The following is a 12,512-nucleotide window of genomic DNA, read 5'->3' on the forward strand; positions in this document are numbered from 1 at the left end:
AACCATGGCTCTTATCATACATGAGCCAAGTTACTTATGAACATGTTTGACTATTCTGCTCTGTTGATAATGGAAGATCTCTAACAGAAGGAAAAGTTACAGAGTGAAAATGTAACCGAAAGCATTGCAGAAGATGAAGATGAGTAAAAAATCTGTTATCTTCATTGATTAACCAATAAGCCAGATTACTGTTATATATACAAATATATCGGTCCAATCTATGAGTGCCACCTAAGCTAGCTATAAATAACCTAAAGGAAAATACACAATAATACTTCAGTATATTCTAATATGCCCCCTCAAGTTGGACTGTGCAAGCTGCAAAGACCCAACTTGGTGAAAAAGGAAGAAAAAACTGGAGAATGTAATGGTTTTGTAAACACATCAGCTAGCTGAGCCTTGGTGGAAACAGGAAGAAGGTGAATGAGCTTGGAGACAATTTTCTCACGTATCACATGACAATCCAGCTCAATGTGTTTACTTCGTTCATGAAACGCAGGATTATGGGCAAGGTATATAGCAGACTTGCTGTCATAGTAAACAGATGCAGGCTGAGAAAAATTAATCAGGAAATCATTGAATAGGTATTGCAACCATTGTAGCTCGCAGGTAAGGGAAGTTAAGGCTCTATACTCAGCTTCTGTGGAAGATCTGGAAACAATGTTTTGTTTCTTGGATTTCCAGCATAAAAGAGAAGTACCAAGGACAACACAAAAACCTGTAATTGATTTCCTTATGGTGGGACATCGTGCCCAATCAGAGTCAGCAAAGGCATATAGTTTCAAGTCACTTGAGGCTGAAAACAAAATACCTTTGGCTGGAGACGACTTCAGGTATCTAAGGACCTTTGTAGCAGCCTGGTAATATGGAACAAGAGGTTTAGAAACATACTGGCTTAAATGCTGCACAGCAAAGGATATGTCAGGCCTTGTGTTAGTCAGATAGATTAATCTGCCTATTAATCGTCTGTATGAAGTAGGATCAGCTAAAGGTTTACCATCAGTGGGAGATGATTTCAAATTTGGATCAAAGGGAATGGAAGATGGTTTGGCTGCAAGGAAACCAGTGTCTTCCAACAGTTCAAGAGCATATTTTCTCTGATTCATAAAATTACCTTTAGTTGATCTAGCTATTTCAAAACCCAAAAAAAAATCTGAGTTCTCCAAGGTCTTTAATCTGGAACTTCTTATCAAGCAGGGCTTTAACCAATTGGATTTCCTGAGCTGAATTTCCAGCTAGAATCAAGTCATCAACATAGACAAGGATGGCAGTAAACTTATCCTTGTTAGATTTGACATACAAGGAATGATCTGCTTGTGATTGAGAATAACCCAAGGAAATCAGAAAGGTTGAAAGCTTTGAATACCATTGTCTGCTAGCCTGCTTTAAACCATATAGAGACTTTTGGAGTTTGCAAACTTGAGAAGGATTAGATGTAGCAAGTCCAGGAGGAAGTTTCATATAGACATCTTCATGTAAATCTCCATGAAGAAACGCATTATTTACGTCCAGTTGTGCTAGATGCCAACCCTTTATAGCAGCAATGGACAATAAAACTTTCACTGTTGTTATCTTGGCCACAAAAGAAAAAGTATCAAAATAGTCAATTCCCTCCAATTGAGTATATCCCTTAGCGACCAGCCTAGCTTTATATCGTTCAATAGATCCATTTGACTTGTATTTAATTTTGTAAACCCACCTACAGCCAATGGGGACCTTTCCTGATGGAAGTTCAACAACATTCCATGTTTGGTTTTCAGCAAGAGCTTGTAGCTCAACATCCATAGCTTGTTTCCAACAGTCATGTTTAATGGCTTGTGTAAAAGTTCTGGGCTCAAAATTATAAGAGATAGACAAGCAGAAATGTTTATATGATGAGGAGCATTGATCATATGTAAGAACAGAAGATAAAGGATATTTAACTTGAGGAGAATTATGAGAAGTTGAGTAATAACAATGATAGTCTTTTAAGTAATTAGGGGGTTGAGAAGTTCTAGATGACTGTCTTAGGGGTAGGGTGTTATTTTCTGCAGAGGACTGGGGGAGAATACCATTATCTGCAGAAGGATGAGGCTGAATGGATGATTCATCAGGTAAAAGAGTGTTATGGTCTGTCATATGCTCAGAAATGGTACTAGGTTCATCAGTGGAAAGGTCAATATCAGTAGGGTGTGGGGAGGTAGACAGATGCAAGTCAGGTGAGTTGGGATATGTAGGGCCAAGACTGAGATAATTCATATTAAAAGGGGAGCTAGCACTGTCATTTACTGATGTAGACACATCAGATGAAAAGGATATATCAGTAGTACTAGGTTGGTCAATATGCATGACAGGGTGAGGATCATCAAGATTTTGAATGTGTGAGATGGTGGGAGGTACAAGCTCAGAAAGAACTGTATCAGAAGGTACACTTTTGATTTTAAAAGGAAATGTGTCTTCATAAAACACCATATTTCTTGAGATGAAAAATGTATGGTTGTTGATATCATAAAGAATGTAACCCTTGGTTCCCTCTCTATATCCCAGAAATATAGCTTTCCTAGCTCTAGAATCAAATTTTGTTCTATGGGCTTGTAATAAGGTGGCAAAGCATAAACATGCAAAGACTTTCAAATGGACTAGGGAAGGGGGTTGATTGAATAAAAGTTCATAGGGACTTTTAGATTTGAGTAAAGGTGTAGGTAACCTATTGATGATGTGGACAGCATGTTGTATGCAAAAGTTCCACATGTTGAGAGGGACGTTAGAATGAAAAAATAAGGACCTGGCAACATTAAGGATGTGTTGATGTTTTCTTTCTACCACCCCATTTTGTTGGGGTGTTTCAACACAAGTCTTTTGATGAAGTATGCCTTTGGATAAAAGATAATTTGACAGGGTAGTGAATTCAGTACCATTATCTGATCTCAGACATTTTAGGGTGGTATTAAATTGGTTCTCTATGTAAGCAATGAACTGAATAAGGCTAGTTTTGGTTTGGTCTTTGGTTTTAAGAAAAATAACCCAAGTGTGTCTAGTGTAATCATCTACAAGAGTTAAAAAAAATACCTATGTCCTAAAGTAGAAATAGTGGAATAGGGTCCCCACAAGTCAGCATGTAGAATATTAAAAGGAACACAAGAATTTGAATCAATAGTAGGAAAAGGTAATTTTCTCTGTTTAGCAAAGTGACAAGAGTCACAAGGAGCATTATCTTTATTACAAGAAATGAAAGGAATTTTTTTTGCTATAGATTGTAATCCTACATTTGATATATGACCTAGGCGTGAATGCCAAATATTACAAGGATTGTAAGCAACAAAAGAATTTGAGGACTTGTGAGTGGTAGAATCAAGAATATAGAGACCTCTGTTCAAGTTAGCTATACCAATCATTTCCTTGGAATGATTCTGCAGGATATGACAGATGTTAGCATTAAATTGCACAAAACAATTATTGCTATCAACTAATTTGGCAATAGAGATGAGGTTGACATGAAAACTTGGGATATAGAGCACATTATGCAGGGTTAAGGAAGGGGATATGGCAACAGTGCCAGAAACAGATGCTACAACTTGTGAGCCATCAGGTAAGCTAACAGGAATTGGTACAATATTTTTATATTCAACAAAGGATGAGAAATTAAATGAAAAATGATCAGTAGCACCAGTATCTAAAATCCAAAGATTAGGATTCTTACCATTGACATTTGAAGCATGGGAATGCATGACAAAAGGTGAAGTGGTAACTGAATTTACTGTGGGATTGGGTTTAGACTATTGGAGAAAAGCCAAGATGTTGTTGTACTGCTCCTGAGTAAAACCAAAAACAAAAGAAGTTGAATCCTTAGGAGAGGTGTCTGAAGCATTGTTAACCGATGCAGCTACTTGACCCTTGCCTTTGCCTTTAAAACCTGGTGGAAATCCATGCTTCAAGAAGCATGTTTCAACTGTGTGATTGGTCCTATTGCAGTGTGTACACACCCTGTTATGCCCCATTGAACTGTTGTATCCCTGATTTTTAGCTCTGAAGTTGTTGGTACCTTGCTTAGCATTGGAGTTTCCCTCATGAGTTTGAACCTGTAGAGCAGCCACTTCTTCACTAATGCTGGCAGAAGGAACTTCCATAGAAAAGGAGCTATTAATTTCTCTTTCTTGTTGAATAACAAGTGAGAAAGCATAATTGATATCAGGGAGGGGATTCATCATCATGATTTGCGACTTTGAATGTGCAAATTTCTCATTTAATCCCTTTAGAAACCGTATGACATAATCTTGTTCTTTGTATTTCTTAACCGATGCAATGGCACCACATGAACACGAAATAGCACAAGAGCAAAATAGAATAGGACGATAATTTTCTAACTCATCCCACATGACTTTCAATTGAGTGAAGTAGTTAGAAACATCAAGAGTACCTTGACGAAATTTGTAGAGATCTTCTTGAATATCGGATATGCGGAAGACGTCGCCATGAGAAAACCTAATCTGCAAATTCTTCCAAACGCCTGCTGCATTATCGATCCATAGAACTGATTTAGCGATAGATTCTGATATAGAACGTTGAATCCACGCAAGAACCATGGTATTGCATCGAATCCATGACGCATATAAAGGATCTGACACTAGAGGTTTGGCTAGGGTTCCATCAATGAACTTTTCTTTGTTCTTGGAGATCAAGGCGATTTGCATCGAACGTGCCCAAATGTGATAGTTCTTATCATTAAGCGGTGAAGCAACAAGAACAAGTGCTGGATTTTCGTTTGGATGAAGATAGTAGGGATTTGCAGAATTGGTTGTGAAATCGGCGTAGCTCTGGTTTGCCATTGAAGATTCAAGAAAGAGGATAAACGCGATTAAGGAAGCAGAAAGAAAAAGGAGACAAATCGCGGAAAGAAGAAAAAGGAAAACAAGAAGATGAATAACAATGGCTACCAGAGCTCAGTAAGCTCTGATACCATGTTGATAATGGAAGATCTCTAACAGAAGGAAAAGTTACAGAGTGAAAATGTAACCGAAAGCATTGCAGAAGATGAAGATGAGTAAAAAATCTGTTATCTTCATTGATTAACCAATAAGCCAGATTACTGTTATATATACAAATATATCGGTTCAATCTATGAGTGCCACCTAAGCTAGCTATAAATAACCTAAAGGAAAATACACAATAGTACTTCAGTATATTCTAATATGCTCCAAGTTACCAAACAATGACTCCTCCATCTTGAGAATTGTGAATTGTGCATTAGAATATAAAATTAGTCAGGAATTAGCTACAAATTATGGGTTTATGAATATAAAACATAAAAAATGGAATAAATTGCCATGTGGCTTATACGTTAGGTTTTTTCGCCATGCTGACACTGCCACGTGTATGCCCAGTCACCAAAAAACTTCCACGTGGCATGCCACATCAGCTTCTATTAACGACTGTTAGCAGGAGGGACCAAAAGTGCGGATGAAAAATATTATGAGAACCGCTCTTTGTAGAAAACTTTTAGAGGGACTAAAAGTAAAATTCGCTATATTAAGAGGGGCCAAAAACTTATTTAGCCCTTTTAATAATTGGTGTTCTGTTAAGATTTGAACCACATAATATATATATATATATATATATATATATATATATTATATATATATATATATATATATATATATATATATATATATATATATAGAAAGAGAGAGAGAGAGAGAGAGAGAGAGAGAGAGAGAGAGAGAGAGAGAGAGAGAGAGAGAGAGAGAGAGAGAGAGAGAGAGAGAGAGAGAGATTATTATGTATTGTCAGTATAAAAAAATTTACACAATCGATTCATCACCATCATCTGTATGCATTACTTTATAGATTTTTAAAATAAAAATCAAACTTGTTTTAATATCCAACGGCTATGATTAACTGACGGTGTAAAATCCTTTTACACTGTCAGTGTATTTCAATTAAATACATATATATATATATATATATATATATATATATATATATATATATATATATATATATATATATATATATATATATATATATATATATATATATATATATATATATATATATATATATATATATATATATATATATATGATGGATGAAGACTTTGAATCTGTTTGCTCCAAATTCTTGAATGAATAATTCACTCTTAGCTATTTCTTAAAAAAAAATACAATAATTAAAATAAAATTCATATATATTAAACAGAAATGGGTTTAAGTTGAAATAATAAAAGTATTTACCTTTAAATTTCCAATTTCAAAATGGATCTGAAGCTTGAAGGAGAGAAATGGGTTGAAGGAACTTGAAGGGAAAATGGGTCTGGTGGAAGCTTGAAGAGGAAACGAAGAAGAATGAAACGGTGAAGGGAAGAGGGAGAGAAGAGGGAAGTTAAAGGAAAGGTTCCCACGTGGTAAACACGTCGCTATTTGCGACGTGATTTACACGCCACAAAACATTCAACGGTCATCTATAACGTCTCTCTGAACCCAGTACCCACATGCTTGTCACGTCGCTATTTGCGACGTGATTGTCATTTCGGAAATTAAATTACACCACATGTACCCACGTGATCAGCACGTCACTAGTTGCGACGTGAATTACATTTCACAAAACATTATTTGAATTTTAAATTTAAAATAGCGACGTGATCTGCATGTCACTACCAAATTTTAATTATTTTCATTTCCCCCCAACCTGAAAAGTTGTCATTCCATTTTTTTATTATATTTTACCTTTAGCCACGTGAAATTCACGTCGTAATTGGCATTTTTTGCCAGGTGCATTTCACGTCACTAAATCACGTGGCTGCACAAAGTTATTCTTGTAGTGGAAAATATACAAACTTTTTATAATATAACAAAAAATGTAAGAATTTCAAAGGTTTCATAAAAAAAGATTTTCATGTCAAATAAAATCACAACAATATTATGGCTGTTGGTTGTTGGCGGCAATGGTGAGGATTGTGTTTGATATATAAACTTACTCAAGCATCAATACAATCACTTCAGTGGTGTATTTAAGAAAAAACAGTTTGTAATTTCTTTTAACAAAAATATATAATATTATAGAAATTAATTTTTTAAGAAAAAACTAAAACAAATAGCCCTATATTGTTTGTAGCATGTGTCAGTTAGACATGGTGATGAATGTGAGTTTTTTTTTTATTTACCGTAGTACCCTCATTTTCAAAATATATTTTCAATATATTCCACTTTGAAAATTAATTCCTAGAATATCTTATTTTTTGTTTCGTCTCGCCCATTGATAGGACGAGGAGGTGAAGGAATTTTTTCAACGTGTAGGCCCGGCCAATGGTTGGCCGAGTTAATTAAGGGTCTTTTTTATTATTATTTAATTTAAATATAATATTATAATTTAAATATATTATTAGGATTATTAATAAATGGTTTTTTAATTATTTTTATATTTAAATAATATAAATTAAAATTCTTTTATAATAATATTTTTGTAAATTAAAAAATTGTTTTAATAATAAAATTATAAATATTATAATGAGGCATATAACTAATTGTAATAAATAATGATTATTTTATTGATATACATGGACGAAATACATTTTATTTATAGTGACCGCCTGTTCCACATCTTGTGCCAACTTTTTTGTGTTTTCCCTTGCCTAAGTCTTCTGGTCTTTGTCTTGGGAGAGATGGGGACGAGTCGGAAGACAGATCTTGATGTTGATCTTGATGTTGATTTTGATGTTGTTGTGATGTATTTGGAGGCATATCCATACCGTCGAGATCTTGAATGGAAAAAGTAGGCATATTCAGTAGATGTTCATCGGTGAGGTCAAAGTCGGATAGTGAATGTGTTGGTTGTGTGAAGGTGTTCGGTTGTGTGTGTTGGATAGGAGGATCATAGACATCATCAGGGTTGTATGTAGAAGTGGGTTGTGAGAATGTAGTGTTAAATGTTTGGGGTTGAGAATGGGGGTTTGAGTTATCAAAGTTGGGTTGAGGAATTGGAGTGTATTGTATGGGTGGGCGTAGGTTGGTTTGTTGTTGATATTGTTGGTTGTAAAATTAGTTTGTTTGAAGGAATGGAGTGTGGGGATTTTGGTGTTGGGTTGAGGTGGCATAAAATGTGTGTTGTTGGGTGGTCTGGGTGTGTTGGTAAGTTTGTTAAGCTGATGAAGATGGTTGGACCCCAAATTTGGATGTCTACGTTGGGGGAATGTCTTGATGTAAGGGTGATGTAGTTTGTTGGGTTGAAGAAGAGACACGTTGACGGGGATCATTCAAAAATTGTGTCGGAGCAACGTGCATAAGAGAAATTGACAAAAACCAATTCATGTATTCTCTACCCGGCTTAGACTCACCAAGTACCGAGTTACCTTGTAATACCAAATGCCTTCTCTTTTTCTATTTTTTTAGCTCTTCTTTGTTTAAATCTTGCCAATGTTTATCCCAAGCTTGGACCATAGTCATATTATGGTGTTCACTTAGACATCTTGGCTGAGACGAGATGTGTTGTTCGAATCCAAATTGGAGTTTGACCCGATCCGTCTGAGGCATCTCAACGGTAAAGAAACATATTATATATGTTGTTGCACTCCAGACTCGGTTGTCACTATAATAAGGCACTAAGTATTGTATGTACGACCTCCATATAAACTGTTATAAGTAATATAATTATTATAATGTAAAAAAGAAGTTTAGATAACTTGAATATTGAAATTAACCATACTTACATCATTTTCCTCCAGGTGTCTGATCGGTCACCATTTGCACGTAGTTTTCATCATCCATCCAGCATGAATCTTCAAGAATCGGTAACACTTTGTTCTTTCTTTTAGTTCATTTCCTAAGTTTTACCGCATTTCATAATTTCCTTCTTGTTTTATGTTGTATTAGTGGTCCATCTCTTTTTGTCGCATTTTATGTGTTTCTGTGGTAGTTCTATTTGGTTTCTAGGTCCAACACTAAGCCCGAAAGATGCGTAAGGGAAGAACGGGAGTCAAAAACAATTTGCAAAGCGAAATATGCGCAAAACAGGTGCCTGACACGGGTGCCCGTGTCAGCTGACACGGGCCGTGTCAGCTTATGCAGAAGGTGGAAGACTTGTTGACAAAAACAAGGTGCTGACACAGGTGCCCGTGTCAGCCTGCGCAGGAGTGGAGAACAAGGAAGTAATAAACAGAGGGTTGACACGGGTGCCCGTGTCAGCAAAGGCTGGAGGAAAATGAGTTAACAGAGAGCCAACACGGGCGCCCGTGTCAGCTGACACGGCCCGTGTTGGCCAATTCGCCCCTTTTGCTGATTTTTATTGTTCAAGTCTCTTTGTAAGTCCGGAGGGCATTCTTCGTATTTCACTATGCTTTTAGATGATTTGGAACTATTTAGTCTACTATTGGTAAAGAGAAAAGGGACTTTTGGATCGTACGAAGAAGAGACAGAAAAGAGAAGAGAGCTTCCAAGGAGTTTGGAGAAGAAGAGATTTTCAAGATCGGAAGAGATTGAAGATCAACCTTCATCACCAAAGAATTGTAATGTCTCTATTTTGTAATTTGCTTTCTTTCAATACTATGAGAAGCTAAACCCCCCAATGCTAGGGGGTGTCCCTGAATTGCTAATGTATGAACAATATTTCTATGTTTTTATGATCATCAACGTTGCTCTTAATTCAAATTATTATACTTAGTTCTTAATGATTTATTTTAGCGGACAAATAGAATTTTGATCTATGGTTAAGGTTTAGGTCGGACAAACCACCTTATCGCTTTTTGTATAATAATACTTCGGTATAATCGCTTAGGAATAAGGATCAAACCGTAGTAGCCGTTAATTCTTGTTCAATCGCGTATTTCTTAACGTCATTTTGAATAGCTAAGGAATTAGGATTGAAATTGACTGTTAATGGTTTTTGGCTAAGGAATTAGAGAAAACAATTCTTGAGAATCGGCTTTGAATAATTACAACGTAGATATTATATAATGTGGAAGTAGTATAGTACAAAGCAATTCATACATTTTGCCTTAGCATGCTTTCTTATATCGTTTGACTGATTTGTATACGCTTTGTGGAATTTATTCTCGTAATTATCACTTTGAAAACAATCAACCAACCCCCTTTGATATTTTGTTCAATGGAATTATTTTAGAGATTTGTACTTAATACTCAGTCCTCGAGATCGATACTCGGGATAACTCCCATTTTATTACTACATCGGTGCAAATAATACACTTGCTATTTTACCGATCAAGTTTTTAGCGCCGTTGCCGGGGAATGCCAAAGTATAAGTTGAATAATAATTCAATTGAAATTTTGTTGCTCTGCAACCAAAATTTTATTTCTCTGTAATATTGTTTCGTTTTATAAATTCTAATAATTGTCTAATCTTTGTATGCGAGGTAAGGCCTCAGCTGAATTTCTTTTTGATGCAGAACCAGAAAGATTATTGCGTGCAAGACGCCGAAAATCGAGACTGGAACTATCAGAAGCGACCCCCATTGTTTCTGAGTCTGAAAAAGAAGAAGTTGTTTCAGTTCATTCGGAAGACTCCGACACCGTATCTGAAACGATGGTTGAAGCTCCACCTCCCGTGGAAAGACTTCTGGGTGACTATGGAGGTGCAAATGCTTCGACTGGAAGGTTAACAATAGTAAACCAACCTGTGAATGTTGATCATTTTCAGCTACACCCTTCAACGATTCGTCAACTCGAAAGGAGACCGTTCTCCGGAAAAATCAATGAAGATGCCAACAAGCATTTACAAAGATTTCTGACCATGACGACATCGTTGAAAATTGAGGGACACTCAGAAGAAGCTAAAAAGTTGGTGATGTTTCTCTTTACATTATCGGAAGATGCCGAAGAGTGGTTTTACTCTTTACCCGCAGGAAGCATTACAACTTGGCAACAAATGGAGACAACATTTTTGAATGAGTACTTCCCCGCCTCTGTTTATATCTGTAAGAGATATGACATAGTTAATTTCAAACAGAGGGAAGGAGAGTCACTCGGAGACGCTTACAAGAGGTTCAAGCGATTGTTGGTTGCATGTCCTACTCATAACATGGATGCAACTGAACAGATGCAAAATTTTGTGAATGACCTTAGAATGAAAACTAAGGAACTCATAGACACGGCTGTCGGTGGCTCAACAAATTTTACAACAGCCACTGGAATGAAGAAAATCATCGAAGCCATTGCAGCAAATGAGCATCTGGAGCTCTATGACCGCAATGTAAGTCAACCTGAAGGTATCATTGATCTCAAGCTAGCAAATCAAGTTGTGAAGATGGAAGATCAAATAACAGCTGAAGTAGAGGGAGGAATCAAGAAAATGGCTCTTGACACTCAAACGGTGGCACAAGTTCAACCGGTTCAACCAATTCGAGCGGTTAGTTATGAAATTTGTGGGGGACCTCACTTCGCCATGCATTGTGTGGCAACTGCACAACAGGTAGAAGAGATTAATTTTCTGAAGCAGAATAACCCTTACTCAAATACATATAATCCTGGATGGAAAAATCATCCAAATTTCTCCTGGAAGGACCAGCAAGGAAATGTTCAGAAGCAAGCGCCCAATCAATATCAAAGCCAATCACAACAACAGTATCGACCACAACAACAACAACCATACCAACAGCAGTTTCAACAACCCCAACAACAATTTCAACAACAGGTACCAAGAAAAGAAGATTGGGAAATTGGCATTGAAAAAATGGCGGCTCAAAGTTCCCAATTTCAACAGGAGGCTAGAAGTAATCTAAGAAACACTGGTGCTTCGATAAAAAATCTGGAAGTGCAAATGAGTCAGATTGCTCAACAACTCGTGGGTTCTCAAACACCGGGTGCATTACCGAGTGCTATAGTTATAAATCCAAGAGAGCATAATAATGTGAGTGTTGTAACCACAAGGAGTGGTAAATCGAAAGAAGTCCCTGAGAAAGATGACGACCAAGAAGACCAATTGCTTGAAGTTGAGTTGGAAATAAAAGAAAATGAGGTTGTGAGTGAAGAAGTGGTGGTGCCTAAACTGGTGGTGAAAGAAAAAGTTAGTGAATAAAAGTCGGTTGTCAAACTCCCTTTCCCCACAAGAAATAAGAAGAAAGCGCAACATGAGAAGAACTTTGAGAAATTCTTAGAGATGTTCAAAAAGCTTGAGATTAACATTCCGTTCTTGGAGGCACTTGAACAAATGCCATCTTATGCCAAATTTATGAAGGATATTATTTCAAAGAAGAGGAACATCGACACTGACCCAATTGTACTAACCGAAACTTGTAGTGCAATTTTGCAGGGTATGAAGATTCCGGTGAAGAAGAAAGATCGAGGCTCGATAACTATCCCTTGCACTATTGGGGATAGATCTTTCAAAAAGGCCCTTATAGACTTGGGGGCAAGTGTGAGTATCATGCCGTTATCCATTTACAAGAGGTTGGGGATCAGAAAAGTGCAAGATACCAGAATGACACTTCAATTTGCTGACCACTCTGTGAAGAGACCCTATGAAGTAGTGGAAGATGTTCTTGTGAAGACTGATAAGTTTGTATTTCCGGTGGACTTTGTCATCTTAGA

General features: G+C 36.6%; 1 protein-coding gene across 1 annotated transcript; it reads left to right on the top strand.

The window, feature by feature from the left end:
* Window positions 1-10,716: 10,716 nt before the first annotated feature.
* Window positions 10,717-12,000, top strand: LOC127135854 (uncharacterized). Its single transcript, XM_051062484.1, has one exon. It carries the CDS (start codon window positions 10,717-10,719, stop codon window positions 11,998-12,000), a length of 1,284 nt encoding a protein of 427 aa, XP_050918441.1.
* Window positions 12,001-12,512: the final 512 nt, after the last annotated feature.

The sequence above is a fragment of the Lathyrus oleraceus genome, chromosome 4, assembly GCF_024323335.1.
Source record: "Lathyrus oleraceus cultivar Zhongwan6 chromosome 4, CAAS_Psat_ZW6_1.0, whole genome shotgun sequence".
Classification (NCBI taxonomy): Eukaryota; Viridiplantae; Streptophyta; class Magnoliopsida; order Fabales; family Fabaceae; genus Lathyrus; species Lathyrus oleraceus.